At 44.4% G+C, this 20,669-nt stretch overlaps 1 protein-coding gene across 1 annotated transcript in view; it reads right to left on the bottom strand.

The window, feature by feature from the left end:
- Nucleotides 1-19,255, bottom strand: part of PNOC (prepronociceptin) — a 48,759-nt gene extending 29,504 nt beyond the window's left edge. The window contains exons 1-2 of the mRNA XM_048845837.2: nt 19,150-19,255; nt 237-379 (exon numbers count right to left, since the gene is read on the bottom strand). Of these exons, the coding sequence (XP_048701794.1) occupies nt 237-362 (126 nt within the window). The 5' untranslated portion in view covers nt 363-379; nt 19,150-19,255. The remainder of the gene's footprint in view (nt 1-236; nt 380-19,149) is intronic.
- Between the last annotated feature and the right edge of the window lie 1,414 nt (nt 19,256-20,669).

The raw sequence follows: 20,669 nt of genomic DNA on the forward strand, positions 1-20,669 counted from the left end.
CTGTACCCTAGAGTTCAGAGTGGGGAAGGAACCCTGACAGAAGGGCTCATTTATTCCCGTGAAGCACTTTACCAATTCTACTGCCCCCCATCTCCTGATGTGGCTCTAGGTGATTGCTTGTGTTATCTGTTCCTAATGCTGGTGACATCGGGACAGGGCAGCATTACTGGTGCACCTGGGACATCTGCATGTCAGTCGCTGGAGAGTGAGTGAGGCTATGGCCTTGACTGACTTACGAGAACATTGAAGTTGTCCTGTTGGTTGTACAAGTGTCTGTTGCAGCTCAGACAGTCCCTCTGACAGTCGCCGAGCACGTGGGCAAACAAACACAGCAGCAAGAGATCCCACAGCAGAGCCCCCATGGCGGCAGTTGCAAGACCTAGAGAACAGAGAAACAAAGACAAGTAGCGCATTGAAGAGATCACTCCCGGTCTGTTAGAAAGAGAACTTCTCCATTGCTGAGTCACCAGAGCCGCAAAAGCTCTTAAGCAACCGGATTATTTTCCCAGTATACTAACAAGGTGCATGTGGTCTGACTGGTCAGTAACTGCCAGGATCACGCTTTCATTTTTGGAAACAGATACTGCATTTGCTTTTGCCCCAGTCAGTTGGTGCTTCCCCAAACTGTCCATGATTTTACAAAACTAATGGTCAGGACTCCACTGTTCTGTTACCAATTCTGCCACTGATTCCCCATGTGACCTTGGATGAATCATTTAATTTCTTCAGATCAGTTTCCCATCATTAAATTGCAGGTTGTGTCTCTCCACAGGAGCAGTGTGAGACTTAATTGTTTGTAAGGCACTTTAAGATCATGGAACAAAAGGTGCAAATAGTCAAAGTAAACTGTTAATGAAGAGCCTCTGGTCTGAAAATGTATCTGTCGAAACTATTCAGCAAACATGAGTAATGAATACACTCATAGGCGACCAAATTTGGCTTCCAAACAATCTGATAATTTAAAGAGCAGCTAAATCCATAACAAACCGTATTACTCATAATACTCCATCAGCTCTAAGTGACACATGTAAGGGAGATATTGTTAAACATATGGGACCAAATTCTGCTTTCAGACACATTCATACAATTCACATTGTCTTCAGTGATAGATGTACTTGTCTGGTACATTAATTTTATATTTGAGATGGTGCTGGAGGAAAACTGCATATCAGTGAGCTAAAGTGGGCCAAGTTGTACTGTCACTCTTACAGGGGTGTACCATTAAAATCAATGGGTGCAGCTCTGCCCTTCTTTGTGGCACTCTTCAAACCCAAAGCAAGTTCTGTTAAGCTTCAGTGTAACTGAAACAGGTTTTAAAAGTTAATTCTATGTTGATGAAGGATTGGCTGGAGATGGAATTTGTCTAGATGTGAAGTTTACCTCGACCTGACTACAGGCCAGTCAGCCTCACCTCAGTCCCTGGAAAAATCATGGAGCAGGTCCTCAAAGAATCAATCCTGAAGCACTTGCATGAGAGGAAGGTGATCAGGAACAGCCAGCATGGATTCACCAAGGGAAGGTCATGCCTGACTAATCTAATCGCCTTTTATGATGAGACTACTGGTTCTGTGGATGAAGGGAAAGCAGTGGATGTATTGTTTCTTGACTTTAGCAAAGCTTTTGACACGGTCTCCCACAGTATTCTTGTCAGCAAGTTAAGGAAGTATGGGCTGGATGAATGCACTATAAGGTGGGTAGAAAGCTGGCTAGATTGTCGGGCTCAACGGGTAGTGATCAATGGCTCCGTGTCTAGTTGGCAGCTGGTATCAAGTGGAGTGCCCCAAGGGTCGGTCCTGGGGCCGGTTTTGTTCAATATCTTCATAAATGATCTGGAGGATGGTGTGGATTGCACTCTCAGCAAATTTGCGGATGATACTAAACTGGGAGGAGTGGTAGATACGCTGGAGGGGAGGGATAGGATACAGAAGGACCTAGACAAATTGGAGGATTGGGCCAAAAGAAATCTGATGAGGTTCAATAAGGATAAGTGCAGGGTCCTGCACTTAGGACGGAAGAACCCAATGCACCGCTACAGACTAGGGACCGAATGGCTAGGCAGCAGTTCTGCGGAAAAGGACCTAGGGGTGACAGTGGACGAGAAGCTGGATATGAGTCAGCAGTGTGCCCTTGTTGCCAAGAAGGCCAATGGCATTTTGAGATGTATAAGTAGGGGCATAGCGAGCAGATCGAGGGACGTGATCGTTCCCCTCTATTCGACATTGGTGAGGCCTCATCTGGAGTACTGTGTCCAGTTTTGGGCCCCACACTTCAAGAAGGATGTGGATAAATTGGAGAGAGTCCAGTGAAGGGCAACAAAAATGATTAGGGGTCTAGAACACATGACTTATGAGGAGAGGCTGAGGGAGCTGGGATTGTTTAGCCTGCAGAAGAGAAGAATGAGGGGGGATTTGATAGCTGCTTTCAACTACCTGAAAGGGGGTTCCAAAGAGGATGGCTCTAGACTGTTCTCAATGGTAGCAGATGACAGAACGAGGAGTAATGGTCTCAAGTTGCAGTGGGGGAGGTTTAGATTGGATATTAGGAAAAACTTTTTCACTAAGAGGGTGGTGAAACACTGGAATGCATTACCTAGGGAGGTGGTAGAATCTCCTTCCTTAGAGGTTTTTAAGGTCAGGCTTGACAAAGCCCTGGCTGAGATGATTTAACTGGGAATTGGTCCTGCTTTGAGCAGGGGGTTGGACTAGATGACCTTCTGGGGTCCCTTCCAACCCTGATATTCTATGATTCTATGACCCTGGAGTGATCACATGTTGGCTGTGAGGGGAAGTAAGTTTTTGTGACCCATCATAGTTTCTGAGCTGAGGCTGCCAGCCAAGGCAGCTGATTTAAAGCTAATTAGGGATGTAGTTTGTGGGATGTAGATCCTGTCTGCTAGGAGCTGAGCAGAGACCACCTCCCGTCTGAGCTAGTAATCTAGAAGTGAACGTGTTTACATCTCATTCCCAGTCCTTGGAGCCATCCTCTTCTCCAGCTTCAGCTCGTTTGTATTCACTTCACTTCTCTCTGCCTCTCTAGTCTCTCTCTATTTCCAACACAACTAGAATACAAGTTTCTCTTCTATCTAAGGTTTCAGAGTAGCAGCCGTGATAGTCTGTATCCGCAAAAAGAAAAGGAGTACTTGTGGCACCTTAGAGACTAACAAATTTATTTGAGCATAAGCTTTCATGAGCTACAGCTCACTTCATCGGATGCATGTTATCTGATGAAGTGAGCTGTAGCTCACAAAAGCTTATGCTCAAATAAATTTGTTAGTCTCTAAGGTGCCACAAGTACTCCTTTTCTTCTATCTAAGTGCTTCCATAGCCCTTGTCATTGACAATATGACAACCCGAGCCCTCTCCCCAGGTTTGGTTGGCTCTAGGGCTCTACCTGAAGGACCTTTGTACCTCAGATCCTAATTTTCTATCCCACTTCCACCTCCACAAGTGCCAAAACTAGTTAGCAGGAATCAGTCAGCAGCTGCTGAGAATGTGAACGTAAGAACGGCCATACAGAGTCAGACCAATGATTCATCTAACCTTGTATTCTGTCTTCTGACAGTGGTCAATGCCAGGTGCCCCAGAGGAAATGAACAGAACAGGTAATCATCAAGTGATCCATCCCCTGTCGCCCATTTCCAGCCTCTGGCAAACAGAGGCTAAGGATACTGTCCCTGCCCACCCTGGCTAATAGCCATTGATGGACCTATCCTCCATGAATTTATCTAGTTCTTTTTTGAACCCTATTATAGTCTTGGCCTTCACAACATCCCCTGGCAATGAGTTCCATAGGTTGACTGTGCATTATGTGAAGAAATACTTCCTTTTGTTTGTTTTAAATCTGCTGCCATTAATTTCATTGGATGACCCCTAGTTCTTGTGTTATGAGAAGGAGTAAATAACACTTCCTTATTTACTTTCTCCACACCAATCATGATTTTATAGACCTCTATCATATCCCCCTTAGTCGTCTCTTTTCCAAAATGAAAATTCCCATTCTTATTAATCTCTCCTCATATGGAAGCTGGTCCATACTCCTAATCATTTTTGTTGCCCTTTTCTGAACCTTTTCCAATTCCAAGATACCTTTTTTGAGATGGGGCGACCACATCTGCACACAGTATTCAAGATATGGATGTACCAGGGATTTATATAGAGGCAATGTATTATTTTCTGTCTTATTATCAATCCCTTTCCTAATGACTTCCAACATTCTGTAGGCTTCTTTGACTGCCACTGCACATTGAGTGGATGTTTTCAGAGAACTATCCACAATAACTCCAAGATCTTTCTTGAGTGATAAGAGCTAATTTAGACCCATCATTTTATATGTATAGTTGGGATTATGTTTTCCAGTGTGCATTACTTTGCATTTATCAACATTGGATTTCATCTGCCATTTTGTTTCCCAGTCACCCAGTTTTGTGAGAAAGGGCTCTTCGCCGTCTGCTTGGAACTTAACTATCTTGATTAGTTTTCGCAAAAAGAAGAGGAGTACTTGTGCCACCTTAGAGACGAACAAATTTATTTGAGCATAAGCTTTCATGAGCTACATCTCACTTCATTGGATGCATTCAGTGGAAAATACAGTGGGGAGATTTATATACATAGAGAACGTGAAACAACGGGTGTTACCATACACACTGTAACAAGAGTGACCACTTAAGGTGAGCTATTACCAGCAGGAGAGCAGGGGTGGGGGGGAAACCTTTTGTAGTGATAATCAAGGTGGGCCATTTCCAGCAGTTGACAAGAATGTCTGAGGAACAGTGGGGGGTGGGGTTGGGAGTAAACATGGGGAAATAGTTTTACTTTGTGTAATGACCCATCCACTCCCAGTCTCTATTCAAGCCTAAGTTAATTGTATCCAGTTTGCAAATTAATTCCAATTCAGCAGTCACTTGTTGGAGTCTGTTTTTGAAGTTTTTTTGTTGAAGAATTGCCACTTTTCGGTCCGTAATCGAGTAACCAAAGAGATTGAAGTGTTCTCCAACTGGTTTTTGAATATTATAGTTCTTGACGTCTGATTTGTGTCCATTTATCCTTTTACGTAGAGACTATCCAGTTTGACCAATGTATGTGGCAGAGGGGCATTGCTGGCATATGATGGCATATATCACATTGGTAGATGTGCAGGTGAACGAGCCTCTGATAGTGTGGTTGATGTGAGTAGGCCCTACGATGGTGTCCCCTGAATAGATATGTGGACACAGCTGGCAACGGGCTTTGTTACAAGGATAGGTTCCTGGGTTAGTGGTTCTGTTGTGTGGTGTGTGGTTGCTGGTATTTGCTTCAGGTTGGGGGGCTGTCTGTAAGCAAGGACTGGCCTGTCTCCCAAGATCTATGAGAGTGATGGGTCGTCCTTCAGGGTCGTAGATCCTTGATGATGCGTTGGAGAGGTTTTAGTTGGGGGCTGAAGGTGATGGCTAGTGGCATTCTGTTATTTTCTTTGTTGGGCCTGTCCTGTAGTAGGTGACTTCTGGGTACTCTTCTGGCTCTGTCAATCTGTTTTTTCACTTCCGCAGGTGGGTATTGTAGTTGTAAGAATGCTTGATAGAGATCTTGTAGGTCTTTGTCTCTGTCTGAGGGGTTGGAGCAAATGCAGTTGTATCGTAGAGCTTGGCTGTAGACAATGGATCGTGTGGTGTGGTCTGGAGGAAAGCTGAAGGCATGTAGGTAGGAATAGAGGTCAGTAGGTTTCCGGTATAGGGTGGTGTTTATGTGACCATCACTTATTAGCACCATAGTGTCCAGGAAGTGGATCTCTTGTGTGGACTGGTCCAGGCTGAGGTTGATGGTGGGATGGAAATTGTTGAAATCATGGTGGAATTCCTCAAGGGCTTCTTTTCCATGGGTCCAGATGATGAAGATGTCATCAATATAGCGCAAGTAGAGTAGGGGCATTAGGGGACGAGAGCTGAGGAAGTGTTGTTCTAAGGAAATGGCTCACCTTGATTATCTCTACAAAAGGTTCTCCCCACCCCTCCCCCCCGGCACTCTCCTGCTGGTAATAGCTCACCTTAAGTGATCACTCTCATTACAGTGTGTATGGTAACACCCATTGTTTCATGTTCTCTGTGTATATAAATCTCCCCACTGTATTTTCCACTGAATGCATTCGATGAAGTGAGCTGTAGCTCACGAAAGCTTATGCTCAAATAAATGTGTTAGTCTCTAAGATGCCACAAGTACTCCTTTTCTTTTTGCAAATACAGACTAACACGGCTGCTACTCTGAACCCTTGATTAGTTTTGTGTCATCTGCAAATTTTGCCACTTCACTAGTGTTTACCCCATTTTCCAGATAATTTATGAACATGTTGAAAAATACAAGTCCCAGTACAGACCTCTGGGGGACACCACTATTTACTTCTCTCCATTCTGAAAATTTATCATTTATTCCTACCCTTTGTTTTCTTTCTTTTAACTGGTTACTGATCCGTGAGAGGACCTTCCTTCTTATCCCATGGTTGCTTACTTTGCTTTAGAGCCTTTGGTGAAGGACCTTATTAAAGGCTTTCTGAAAATCTAAGTACATTATATCCACTGGATCACCCTTGTCCACATGCTTGTTGACCCCCTCAAAGAATTCTGGTAAATTGGTAAGCCATAATTTCCCTTTACACAAACCATCTTGACTCTTCCCCAACAAATCAAGTTCATCTATGTGTCTGATAATTCTGTTCTTTACTATAGTTTCAACCAATTTGCCTGGTACTGAAATTAGGTTTACCAGCCTGTAATTGCCAGGATTGCCTCTGGCGCCTTTTTAAAAAATTGGTGTCACATTAACTATCCTCCAGTTATCTGATACAGAAGCTGATTTAAATGATAGGTTACAAACCACAGTTAGTAGTTCTGCAATTTCACATTTGAGTTCCTTCAGAACTTGGATGAATACCATCTCGTCATAGTGACTTATTGCTGTTTAATATATCAGTTTGTTCCAAAACCACCTCTAATGACACCTCAATCTGGGATAGTTCCTCAGATTTGTCACCTAAAAAGAATGGCTCATGTTTGTGAATCTCCCTCACATCCTCTGCCATGAAGACTGTTGCAAAGAATCCATTCAGTTTCTCTGCAATGGCCTCATTTGTTTAGTTTAGTTTAGTTTTAGTTTCTCTGCAATGGCCTTATTGTCCTTGAGTGCTCCTTTAGCATCTCGATCGTTCAGTGGCCCCACTGGTTGTTATCAGGCTTCCTGCTTCTGACGTACTTAAAATTTTTTTTGCTGTTGCTTTTTGACTCTTTGGCTAGCTGTTCTTCAGATTCTTTTTTAGCCTTCCTGATTATGTTTTTTTTTTACACTTGCCAGAGTTTATGCTCCTTTCTATTTTCCTCAATAGGATTTAACTTCCACTTTTTAAAGGATGCTTTTTTTGTCTCTAACTGGTTCTTCTTTGTTGGTTAGCTACGGTGGCACTTTTTTTGTCCTCTTACTATGTCTTTTAATTTAGGGTATACATTTAAATTGAGCTTCAGTTATGGTGTCTTTAAAAAGTTTCCATGCAGCTTGCAGGGACTTCACGTTTGGTGCTGTACTTTTTAATTTCTATTTAACAGACTTCCTCATTTTTGTGTGGTTCCCCTCTCCGAAATTAAATGCTACCAGGGTGGGTTGCATTGGTGTTTTCCCCCGCAGAGGGATGTTAAATTTTATTATGTTATGATCACTATTACTAACAGGTTCAACTATATTCACCTCTTGGACCTGCACCTGTGCTCCACTTAGGACTAAATCAGAATCTCTCCTCTTGTGAGTTCCAGGACTAGCTGATCCAAGAAGTAAGCATTTAAAGTGTCAAGAAACTTTATCTCTGCATCCCATCCTGAGATGACATGTACCCAGTCAATATGGGAATAGTTGAAATGGGCCAATAGAAGACTATGCTATCTTGTTTCAAGCACCTTTCATCTGAAGATCTGAATACACTTTTAGCCATGAATGAAGACTCACACTTCTGTGAGACTGGGGTTGTTTATTGCCATGTTATAAATGGGGAAACTGAGGCAAATAGCGGTGAAATGACAAAATCAAGGAGCAGCAGTGAATCAGGCCTGAAGAAGTGGTACCCAGGACTCCTGCCAGTGGCTTGTTCTTTTAACCATCCTTCCTCCCCTTGTTAAGGAGAGTTGGTACATTTCAAATTAAGATATCAACTTAAACAAAAGTAAGTAAAGCAGGTGGCCCACCATCTTTTCCCTTGTCCCCCAAAGTTCTCACCACTGCAATTCCAGCACTGGATATATTATTGTTTATTGTTTGTACTATAAGAGCACCCAGGCGCCCCGGTCAAGGATCTGAGAGTCACTGTGCAAGGTGCTGTAAAAGTACATATAGGCTGAGGTCTGACCTATCTGAAAGCTCTCTCTTGAGCTGTTGTATGTAATCAGCAGGGCTGGGAGAAGTGGAACAAGGACTTGGGTCCTGGCACACAGGAGAAGCAGGTTTTCTTATTTGCATGACAGTAAGAGAGGATACATGACACGCAATTACTCATGAACAGAGCCCAGGAGCAGGCAGGGTGCCTGTCACCAGGGTGATTTATGCTGAATACAGTGGGGATGCCAGTCTCTCTGCTTCCTGTGAAATTCCTGATCTGCATTTCCCCTGCATGGGGCAATGACTCCCACAAAGCAGGGTGGTGTGACAGATGTTCAGCATTATGTCTCCTGTCTAATGAGATGTTCTGTTTGTGATTCGCATTCCCGTCCTCAGTGTCAAGCAATCTCTGCATGTGTGGCACGAAGCTGGCAGGCTTCGGAAGGCCCCCTCCCTGCACGGTGACTTTCATTTCCTTCCCTGACACTGTAAGATTCTGCTCAGAGGTGACAATCCATGAATGGGGGGCCGCCCTATGAACTGGACATGAGCTGGGACAGCATGGGGCATTGCTTTCGATGGCACTGTTCTCCCTGAGCAATACACTGAGGGCCAGGAGCTCCTTCTGATCAGAGACCAAGGACTGGATCTAGAGACGATGTGTAGAGCAGCACAAATTCTACTCACTCACACAGCAGTGGATGTGGATGAACAGAAGAACAGTGGGATTCAATCCTGAGCCCCGCTCTGGCCCTGTTGGGCATTGGTCTTGGTGCGAAGAAGTTAGAAAGCAGCCAGATCTCCCCAGCTGGGAAATCCCCCCACATGGACAAGTTCTCCACTGGCAGAGAGTCAGGCTAACTGACTCCTACACCAGCACCTTCTGCAGCCCATAGTACAGGGGGCATGTCAAGTCATTCTTGGTGGCAGAGGGGAAGATGGCATAGCCAGCACATGATGTGCTCTGGCAAGTCGATGGCAGATGATTCTTTGGGATCATGGCCATCTGGGTGTAGTTTAGACTAGCCAGGGCTTCCCTGAATTGGCCCCAGGCTGCTGAAGGAGTGGGCAGCCAAAAATGCCATGGCAGGTCTGAGATGTGCCTGTAGCATTTAAAGAAGCTGCTTGTCTCATTCCTCACTTTTGTAACCTGTGCCTTAAGACTACCATTTTTTTGTCACTGTGAATAAACTTAGCTTAGAAGAGGCAGACGTGAATCTTATTCCAGAGGCTCATTTGCCATTACTCAGTTAGGTGAATAGCTTGAGCAAGGTCTTTAACCTTAGCGCACGTCACCATTCAAAAACAAAAATAATGAATCATTTTATGGAAGGAAAGGCAATTCCCTCCGCACTGGTCTTATTTGTCACAGTGTTGTTCTCCACAGTGGGGATAACAGCTTTTATTCAAATGATTAGCAGCTCAGAGCTGAAATTCCCATTCACCTGTATAATCAAAAACATTTTGTGAACTAGTTTTTTTTAGGGTGTTTCTGATGACAATAGTAAGGGATAAACAAATTCTAAGAGGAAACTGTCTAATTGGGAAGATTCGGGAGGCTACAAGGTTAACTAAGCACTTGAGTATGCTTTTTACCAACTCCTTGTTGCAATAAGAAATCAGGTATAGTGCTTGTGATTGCAGCATTTGTTGCTCTGCCTGCTATCCAGCTTGTAATTGCCTTTGAACAAATGCAAAAGTGAGATGTTTGATACAGACCTAATAAACGAGGGCCAAATCCTGATGCAGTTGAAGTCAGTGGCACAATGCCAGTTGGACCTGATTCTGACCTTGCTCACACCAGGGTAAATTGAAAGTAACCTGGTCAAAGTCAGTGGAGTTCAGCGGGTGTCAAACTGGTATGAGAGCAGAACTGGGCCTGTTGACTTCAGTAAGACCAGGATTCGGACCACAACATTTCTTTTTGCTTCTGCTTGTGGTTGCTGTGTGAAACAGGATCTAGTGCAACCCCTAAAAGTCTTTGTGGGGAAAGAGAGAGAGATAGGAGGTGGGAAAACAGAGAAGGCTGGAGAAGAAGATACTTTGAGACTTAGGGCCAAATCCTGGTTCTGTTCCCTTTGTGCCAGCTATCTCATTCCAGACAGGGATGAGAATCCAGGCCCCTAGCTCATGCCAAGAGGATGGGCATAACTCCCTCATGTATAGAGTTTGCATGCAGAGCTCTCTTGACTTCAGTGAAAAGGGTGTACAGAACTTAGCCTAGGGTGCCTGACTGGAAGAGATTTAAAAGGGGCTTTGTTACAGAGAGATGAGATGAGTCCACCTGCATAACTGAAGGGTTGCATATTACATTGTGAATCCTCTTTAAAATCATTCCCCTGGGTACAGTTTACTGCAGCGATGCTGTCAGTGGGTTGGAATGTGGTCACAGGATAATGTTACTTAACCACCTGCTGCTGCAGCATCAATTTACCGAAAATAAGTGATCAGATCCCTGTCAGAGCTGCCTCACGTAGCACAGATCTGAGGTTGGGGTGCTGCCCCATTCACCCGACGTGGCACCTTTGCAGTGTATAGCTAATCCAGGCACACATATGCATGTAGCCTGTGGAAGAATCTCCCAAAGGGAAAACTAGACTGGACAATGCACTGGAGCATATACATAGGGAATCACCTTGTACTGGCATCTGAGGGATGGACTAGATCTGTGGCTCTCAACGTGGGGTACGCCTATTCCTGGGGGTACGCAGAGGTCTTCCAGGGGGGTACATCAACTCATCTAGATATGTGCCTAGTTTTACAACAGGTTACATAAAAAGCACTAGCCAAATCAGTACAAACCAAAATTTCATGCAGACAATAACTTGTCTATACTGCTCTGTATACTATGCACTGAAATGTAAGTACAATATTTATATTCCAATTGGTTTATTTTAGAATGATATGGTAAAAATCAGAAAGTCAGCAATTTTTCAGTCGTAGCGTGCTGTGACACTTGTATTTTTATGTCTGATTTTGTCAATAAGTAGAATTTAAGTGAGGTCAAACTTGGGGTATGCAAGACAAGTCAGACTCCTGAAAGGGGTTGTGATATTGCACTCCATCTGTTTATGGAAATATGCTTATGAGTATGAATATAATGTAACTGAAATACCTTATCTTTTGCATGAAGCATATCTTTACAAAGCTTATGATCTACTGAGTGTGTTCGTCCTATTTGTATGAACGTATCATTCTTGTATCTGAAGCTAAAAATATGAAGTATTACTCTAAAGTCCAATTGTAACTATGCAAAGTGTGAGCCATTAATGGTGGCTTAGGATCTTGATGGCTCTCATTAACTAGAACAATTGGTTGTAAATGGCTCTGTTTACTTGTAAGCCTTCCTGTTATTGTGTGACTCAGGCCGGAAAGAACGGAGGCTTGGGGGTCTCACAGAACATGTGACCATATCACCTGGTACTGGAATCCATCTTAAACCTGGTGCTTTTCCATTTAGAAGGAGGAGTGGGGACCCAGAGAGACAAAAGATTCCTGCCTTGTGCCAAAGCTATAAAAGGGGGTGGAACAGAACAAAGCGGCTGCCAGTCATGAGAAATCCCTGAGTTACCACCTGAGTTGGAACTAACAAGGGCTGTACCAGGGGAAAGGATTGGGCCCAGACTAAGAAGGAGTCTAGTCTGTGAAAGAAGCTTATTGGAACATCTCTGAGGGTGAGATTTACCTGTATTCAGTTTCTTAAATGTATTAGGCTTAGACTTGTGTGTTTTGTTTTATTTTGCTTGATAACTTACTTTGTTCTGTCTGCTATTACTTCAAACCACTTAAATCCTACTCTTTATACTTAATAAAATCACTTTTGTTTATTAATTAACCCAGAGTAAGTGATTAATACCCCGGGGAGCAAACAGCTGTGCATATCTCTCTATCAGTGTTATACAGGGCAGACAATTTATGAGTTTACCCTGTATAAGCTTTATACAGAGTAAAATGGATTTATTTGGGGTTTGGATGTGAAGGTAAGAGACCTGGGATCATTTCCCAGCTCTGCCACTGTGTGGTCCTGGGCAAGTCACTTTACCTTGCTGTGACTCATTTATCCCATCTGCAAAATGGGGATCATTCATCTTCCTCAGAGGGATGTCAGGGTGTGGAATCCATTAGGGCCCAAGCATGCCTGATAAGCGCTGCCCTGAGCTGGTGTCTCAGCGCTACCCCAGAGGGAGCTGCGGAAAGGATTATGGCTCCTTGGGCCTCTGCTGCACCTTAGGATGGTACAGCATGTCTTGCCCTGGTGTCTCCAGCTGGCTCTGCTGGCTGGTGTTGGGGCCATGGCATGTTTTCCCAGCAGTTCGTGGCGGAAACAGGTGCAGTCACATGCAGGGCATGAATATGCCATCTCACGTACAAGACCAGGCAAAGTAATCAGAGCAGTTCTGAGATTTGGAGCTAACATGTAGTTTGTTTACCTTAGGGGTTTCTACCGCCACCCATCACCCCGGCATCTGAGCACACCCTTGTGTATGTCACTGCTGAACTTGGCCCAGAGATATCTATAGATGTTGCAGCTGCTTGTTCCAGGTTGCCTTGTTGAATGTGGTCCCGTGACTCTCGTCCTATTGTAAATGCTCATTTCACTGGTTGATCAGAACCCAAGTGAGAAAAAGGGGATTTGGGTAGAGGGAAGCAAGCTGAGTGTAAACAGTTTGAAGCTGGGGGATTGGACAGGCATAGGAGGGAACATCCGTCTATTACTGGAAAATCAAGGTTGCAGTGCCATGAAAACTAGTTTGTCCAAAGCTCTGATGCCTGAGAACAAAGACTCAGTTTGAGCCAGGGTCAGCTCTAACTTGGGGAAACATTTGAACTGGTTCCAATCTGATCTGGTCTGACCTAGTTCTCTGGGGCTTGTGATAGTGGCAAATGTAGAGAGGAAAAGGCTGCCCTCAGGATCCTCAAACCATGATTCTTTTCCCAGGCTGAGTACAAAGAACACATAAGGCAGTAAAGAAATGAAAGCTGGGCTTCTTCTTTCTGCTTGGAAGTGATGCTATGAAGGGCTGGTTCATACAAAGTTTCCTTAATTCAGTGTTACCAGCAGTGTAGGAGTGTTACCCAGCTTCCCATAAAGTCTGGAGTATCAGATTCATAGCACTTTGGTACCAGGGTCACACACAGTTTCTCTCTGGCTGGAGTAGAGTATGCCGAAGGCATGGAAGGGTTAATCTCAGTAGCTTGTTTGTTGTTTGCCGACTGTATAAGGGAGAGAGCTGATAAGGTTTGGAACTACTTTAATCTTTGCTGAGTCTCATTAAAGCTGGATGGCAGAATGAGTCAGAGGATTGGCAAAAGCTTCCAGAAGAGGGGCTGGGAATGGCAATCACCCTTTCAACGCACCCCTAAAAGTCATTCGGATTAATCTCTCTCACGATGCACAGAGGCAGAGTGACCTAAAGGGCAGAGCATGGTTTAGAGGGCCAGGCAGTGCTGTGTTCTAACCCAGTGCTGCCACTGATTCCCTGGGTGTCCTTATGCACATTGTGTCACCCCTTTGTGCCCCAGTTTCCCCATCTGTAAAATGGGGGTTACTGGTTCTGGCTGATCTCTCTCACACAGTGTTATGAGGGCTAATTACTGAAGTGCATAGAATATCTTGGAGATGGGAAAAACTCTATAGAATCATAGAATATCAGGGTTGGAAGGGACCTCAGGAGGTCATCTAGTCTAACCCCCTGCAAGTGCTAACTGTTACTATCTGCAGCATCTCTCTGTCTGTGGCATCTCCTGCTTCTTTACCTGGTCACTACAAGGCTCTGGTTTTAAAGCCTGTTCTCATTTTTCAACTCTTACATTTGGGCTGCACCTGAGATCCTTGAATGAAAAGTGCTGTAGTGGTAGGAAGTGCTATGAAGCTCTTGCACTGGCCATTCAGGCCAGGCTAGATGATCTTAATGGCCCTTCTGACTGTGAAATCTGTTAATCATTCTACAAAGCGCAGTGGTTATTTTAGAATTAAGACTAGGATAAAGAAACAGCACCTTACCAATACTTATTCATTTACAACCCTTTTATTGGAGTCTAATGTTTAAGACCTCTTCTTTCCCTTGACTTTATTAATTATTATTTCAGCCCAGAACGGCTGGCACCACACTCACTGACGTCAATGAGAGTGTGTGGCTTCCATCCTGCTCTCATGCAAGGCAGTGGGAAAGAGGCAGGTGTTGGCTGTAATTAATATAAAGGGGATTCTTTTGTGGCAGCTGCTGGACATATTCAAGACCCAGTAGTTCTTGCTGCTTCCCAGACTAACTAGACAAAGGCTGTGCTCTCCCCCGTACTACAAAGGGCAAAACTCCAGTGAGCCTGATTTTGACCACACTCACACAGTGTAAACCATGTAACTGCAACAGAGTTGATCCTGATTCATACCAAAGTAACTGGGATCAGGATCAGGCCCTCCAGGCAGCTTACCACACTCCTTTTGTCCCCAAAAGAGGTTTCAAGTTCACTGTGCCCTAGAAAGGCAGATTGCAACTGGCTGTCACAAAGTGGCTGAGGGAGACACACAGACTACCATTGAGTCTTTTCTTTCCTGCTAATTGAAAGATTTTATCAGCCCAGTCTCTCCAGGCACTAGCAATCATCACCCAGTGAATGAAACGCACCACAGAGAATTGGCTAGGACAGACATGTTCTGGTTAGAGAGATAAGCGAAGCAGCTGATTTGTACTGCTGTGCAATGTGAAATCCTGGTTTGGCACACAATTGCTTGTGGCTCTCAAGAGATCAACCATGAGGTGGGGTCAGAGCAGCAGCTATGAACCTTCCTGCTGTCATAAACTTCCCAAAATCAGCCCAGTCAGAAAGTGATGGGGGGTCCCTGGGATGGAGGGCAGAGATCTGAGCAAGGGCACAGAGGGCTGAGATATGGTCAAGAAGCAGCCACAAGTCCCCAGCTAGTGAATGTAGAGCCAGCGTAAACAGTTCCTACCCTGGCCTCACCCACCCCACCTCCCACGCAGTCCCAGGTGTAGGGGCACATGGCCAGAGCACTCTGGCAATCTTGGTTGGTGTACAGCCTTTGGAGCCCAGAGCCAGCCAGGGTAGTTCAGAGCAGCCCCTAGGTTGTCTTAAGTTACATGAGGGCTGGTGGGACTTGCAACCAGCCCCAGGATTGGGAAGCCACCCCCACCCACACCCTTCTGCTGGTCATAGATGAGGTTCTGGCCCATAGACTTGTAATAACATTCAAATTCCAAATTTGGTGTCATTAAATGTAGCCAAAAATATGCCAGTCTAAGTCTAGCAGTGAGCAAAAGGAGAATTTCTCTCCAGATTCCCTCTCTGGGCATCAGCTTGGTGACTGCCCTCTCCAATAGAAATAGCATTTAAGGTACCAAGGTATGAAGAAGGATTTGAACTTGTCTTCTGAATGCTCAATGACACAGGGCCAGGCCCTGGAGCCCTTCCTTCATGTTGAAATCAACAGAACTGCAGGGTCAGAACTATGAGGCTTTATAAACTGCAGGGAGCATGGGAGGAAGAATGAGTGTGAAGGCAGGGAACCAAAGAGATGCCGATAGCTTCTGTGAGAAGCATTCCAGTAATGCAAATGGCGGCGTAAGACACTCGAACGTACTAGCCTATAGTCAGGTTTCAGAGTAACAGCCATGTTAGTTGTAGCTCACGAAAGCTTATGCTCAAATAAATTGGTTAGTCTCTAAGGTGCCACAAGTCCTCCTTTTCTTCTAGCCTATAGTCATCACATCTCCACCCACAGGGTGTCAAGAGGAGAATGTACCCTTATTCACGGAATTAGCAAAAAGTATAGATGAAGCTGTAAAGATTTTTTCCCCAGAACAAATATGCGCTCAGCAGAAATCTCTGCCTGGAATAGGGGTATTGATGTAGCTTCCAGAGGGGAAGGGGGAGGGGGGGAAACAAGGCATCTCTCCCTTCCAACCTGACAGGGAGGGGCGGGGGTATGCAGGTTCATTCATGTTTTGTAAAGTGTTTGGGATCTCTGGATGGAATGTGTTAGGGAAGCATAAAATATTGGTAATTATTATCACTCAATGTAGCTTAATTGTGCTCAATTTCTACTGTGAAGTAGCCAAGCTGTAAAGCACTATGGAAATCCAGCCTACCAATTCAGATATTAGGAGTCTGGCTATTGGAGGGATATCTGTGGTTCCAGACAGGAGCATGTTGGAGGTATATAAAATTATGAATAATACTGAGGCCACTTGTACTGAGCACAGCTCATGAGATCAGTCAAGCACGTCCATTAATAACCCTTTTCCATATGATACAAGTGGAAAGGGAGGCATAAAAGAACATGCTATTTTTAAAAAGTAGCATATGATTAAGCTGTGGAACGTGCTGCTGTAGGATGTTGCATTGAATGGGTTAGTAAGATTGAAAAATGGATTAGACATTTAGATGACTAAGAATAGTACCGGCCAGTTAGAATAAAAACTACAAGGCCCATCAGTCCTCATGCATCAGGGCACAAACTGATCAGTAGCAGGCTACTAGGAAGAAATTCCTCCCCATCAGATAACACTGCAGAAAGCACCTTGTCGGTCAAAACATGTTGCCATTTGGTAATACTGCTGTGAAACAACCTAAAAAGTCAAGACTGAACCTGTTCCTGTGACCTACTGTATCCAAGCCAGCCAACTCTTCAGCTCAGAGCTAGTCTTACTTCATGCTGCAGATAAGCCTAATGCTGGAGTCTGGCAGTACTAAAGACCGAATACTTCCTCTCATAGGCATCTTCTATTGCACTAAAGCACTTTATCCAGGCAGAGAACCAGTGGCAGGATCTTTGCCCTCTTGTTTGTCTTTCGAAAATTAATTTAAAAGGTACTGATGCTTTTATACTGAGCGTTTGTGAGAGCAGGCTCAGAATTATTAATTCCCCCTCCCACCCACTGGCTGCTCAGCAATCTCCTAAAGGACGTAGCAGAAGCCCCATTGCTTGGGACATGAGGCTGGACACAATGTCTAGGAGGGAACCATCCCACAGCGGGGAGAGGGGATGGGCTGGATGGTCTAGTTTTCCTTCTGTAGACTCAATAGCCAGAAAAGTTAGAATCGGTGACAATATGATCAGTTTTCTATAGCTTTGTTGGTGTGTGTGGAGCTGTTGCTCTGTGGGTGAAGTGATACTGAATCAGTCATGCTCTTACTGAGCTAACAGACAAGGAAAAGGGTGATTTCCATACCAGGGAATGACAAAGAATTGTACCCTGCATTCTTTAAAGTTTTCATTTATAAAGTTAATCCATCCATAACATTCTTTCATTCATTCATGCACACACACCAAAGTGGGGCCTGAGCGAAAGCCCAATTGGAAAGACTCCCATTGTCTTCAGTGGGCTTTGGATCAGGCCTTTGGTCTGAACATGCTGTGGCTAGCAGATGTTAGTCGCAGGGAATGTGTCCAACTGATTTCAGCAAATAGCCACAACATTGTCCCATAGTGCCCCCCACTGGCAACAGTTAAAACATTGGCAGTTTTGCTCTCTGAATCTCTCTTCCAATGCTAAGTATAAAGTTATGACTAGCCTGTCTGTAAGCAAGGAAGAATCTGATTCATAAAACAGAAAATGTTGTTTTAAAAGACGTATGTATACAAAATAATAAGAATATTTAACATGTCTAGAGTATCTTAAAGCAGTTCACAAACATTATTGAAATCACACTCCTTTGCAAGAATGGGCGGATAAGAAGAAAATTTTATTTCTGTCTTTAGTGAGATTTCAGTGAGGGTTTTTATTGGCCATAGATTCCTCTAGTTTATTTGATGCTTGCAGAAAAGCAAGTGTATTCTCTTGTTAATTCACTAAATTGTTCAATTGGTCATAATTGGCCAAATTATAAGATGGAGTAAATCTATAGATTCAGAAATGCAATTTAGAGGTAGAGCAATGTTGGGAAAAGCTTTCCTTGCCGTTCTCCTTCCAGTATAACCCAGTTTGAATCTCAGTCTTCCTACCCCTTCTTGTCCTGCACGGGTGACTGCAAGAATACTCTGTTTACCTTTTTGTGTGTTTTCAAAAAGATCAAGGCACCGCCCCTAATTCAGATGTCTTTGAGAACACCTTCCAGTCAAGTTCCAAAGTTAGTGATCTCTTTTGTTCTTGCTTTAAATTAGATGAGATAGAAATACCGAATGGGGGAAATAATGGTGCAGTGCCGGAGGGAATTCTGAGCCTGGGTCAAAGAAATTCTCCTGGGAATTATTGCACAAAGCTCATAGCAATTTATTTTTTAAAGATATCAAACAAAAAATCCCCCATTTTGTTCAACTGAGGATCAGGCACCTGCAAAATATTTGTCTAGAATGAGCAGTCATGTAAATGATACCTGTCCAATAAATATCAATAGAAATAACAGGGAGGGTAGAAATCAATAAACATATTACTAAGAAGATGATGTGGTTTTTCCACAGGGTTAGTAGATTTCAATACACTGAGCAATTCCATCTTCAGTTACATTTGGTCTTTCATGTAATTAGGTCCAAGAAAGATTTTCTAGGTAGCTGGATTGTGAAGGCAAAACTTTTTTTTTCTGAACCACTCACCCAAACTAGCATCTTAAGCAGGGTCTGATCTTTTAGTCCCTTTCAGCCAGAGAAACTCCTTAAAGGGAATGTATTTATTGTAACCCTTTAAATGGGGGGGAAATCTCAGTAAAACCAAAAGCCTCTCCCATTGTCTTTATACTAAAAGGATGTCCTGATCTGAAGAAGCACCTGCATGCAGAGAGAGAGAGAGAGAGAGAGCGAGCCCTTGTGGTCCTCTGTTCCCCAACGACACAAAGAGAGCAGTGCTGGTATTATCAAGCAATTACCTACCTGAGGGTGTGTTGTCAGTAGCAAGGCTTCCTCTGATATGTGACTCTTCCACAGTGTCTCTGTCACAGTGGTGTGTGTGTATATATATATATACAGTATACACACACACACACACACATACATCCACGTATCTCCCTCCCCAGCCTACCACCACGTGCATCGATGAGCCCACCCCCAGGATGCTGGCTGGCTGACATGCTAACTAACAGCCGGGGAGCAGCACTGTGCCCTTAGCATCTCCCCCCCCCTCCCCACTTCCCCCAAAACCCTTCCAGAAACAGTGTCACTTTGCGATCTCTTTACCGGAACCCTTTAACGTACACGCCGTGACACCGGCCTGCTGCGGACAAGCAGTACCTCACAGCATTACTCATTCTTAGGAGGTGCAGCAGTAACTGACGCTCAGACCTCCCGGTGCCAGCTAACTGCAGCACAGAACCCCAAAGCAGCTCAGTCAGAGCCACGGCATCCCAGAAACGAGCCAAGAGAATCCCAGGTTTCCAGTCAGGAAGGGACTGAGCTTCCCAATCCCCTGGCCTGCACCTCACTCACAAAGCACTTCAGCTGAATCCAGAAGGATGAGGTGTGAACATGTAGCACCTCTTGTTCTCTTCCCAGGGCTTGTATCATTGCATATGAAAAAACACTGACAGGGAGACTGTGTGGTGATGTGCAGAGAGCCCTGGACTGGGAGACGGGTTCTGTTCCAGTCACTTTATTGCTTTGTGACTCAGTTTCCCTTTCTGTAAAAGTGTCTTGAGATCTAAGGATGAATAGTGCTAGATAAACGCTTTGTGATTTTTTTTTGTACGCTCTGGAGAGTTTGAGAGTATTATTAATAATTCTTTGCCTTTATATAAAGTTACTGGCAGCTTTCATCCAACAAGCTCAATGTATTAAGCTTCACAAGACCCCTGTGAAGTAGGAAAAAGATCGAGAGGGATCACTCCACCCACCACTGAAACACAGGCAGTGCTGGAATGGAATTCAGCAGCTGTTTAGAAGCACATCTGAACCTACCCAACAGTATAAGCCAGAGTGCTAAGGAGAATTCTGGCTCCCACTGAAACTGCAAAGGGGAATTTTAGGAAGACGCTAGCTAGAATTTTGCCAGAAACTTCGGGATTAAGTGGCATTTTTATATGAAAAGTACCAGGAGATCCAAGATACCAAATGAATAGGCCCTGGGTTTTCCACCTTTCCTGAAAGATGGTGCCTCCCACAGCACAGCACCCTCCCCCGCCTGCACCTTGCTGGGGTGTTGGCTCAGTACTAACTCAGGAAGGAGTGTGAGCTACGGAATTGCCAGCACTACTTCCTGCATCGCCTAGATGCTCTCTGGAGATCTCCCATTCCAGGCCATTCTAAAATCTAAGCACCACCCCCTTAGCCCACTCTCCAACCCTGCTACACCAGCATGTAATATCTATAACAGGCCATTCGTGAAGCTTTTTCACAATACAGAGCCGTGACAGCAGCAGAAACACTACGCTGGAGGGCAGGAGGGAGAATGTGGGTGG

The sequence above is a fragment of the Caretta caretta genome, chromosome 3, assembly GCF_965140235.1.
Source record: "Caretta caretta isolate rCarCar2 chromosome 3, rCarCar1.hap1, whole genome shotgun sequence".
NCBI lineage: Eukaryota > Metazoa > Chordata > Testudines > Cheloniidae > Caretta > Caretta caretta.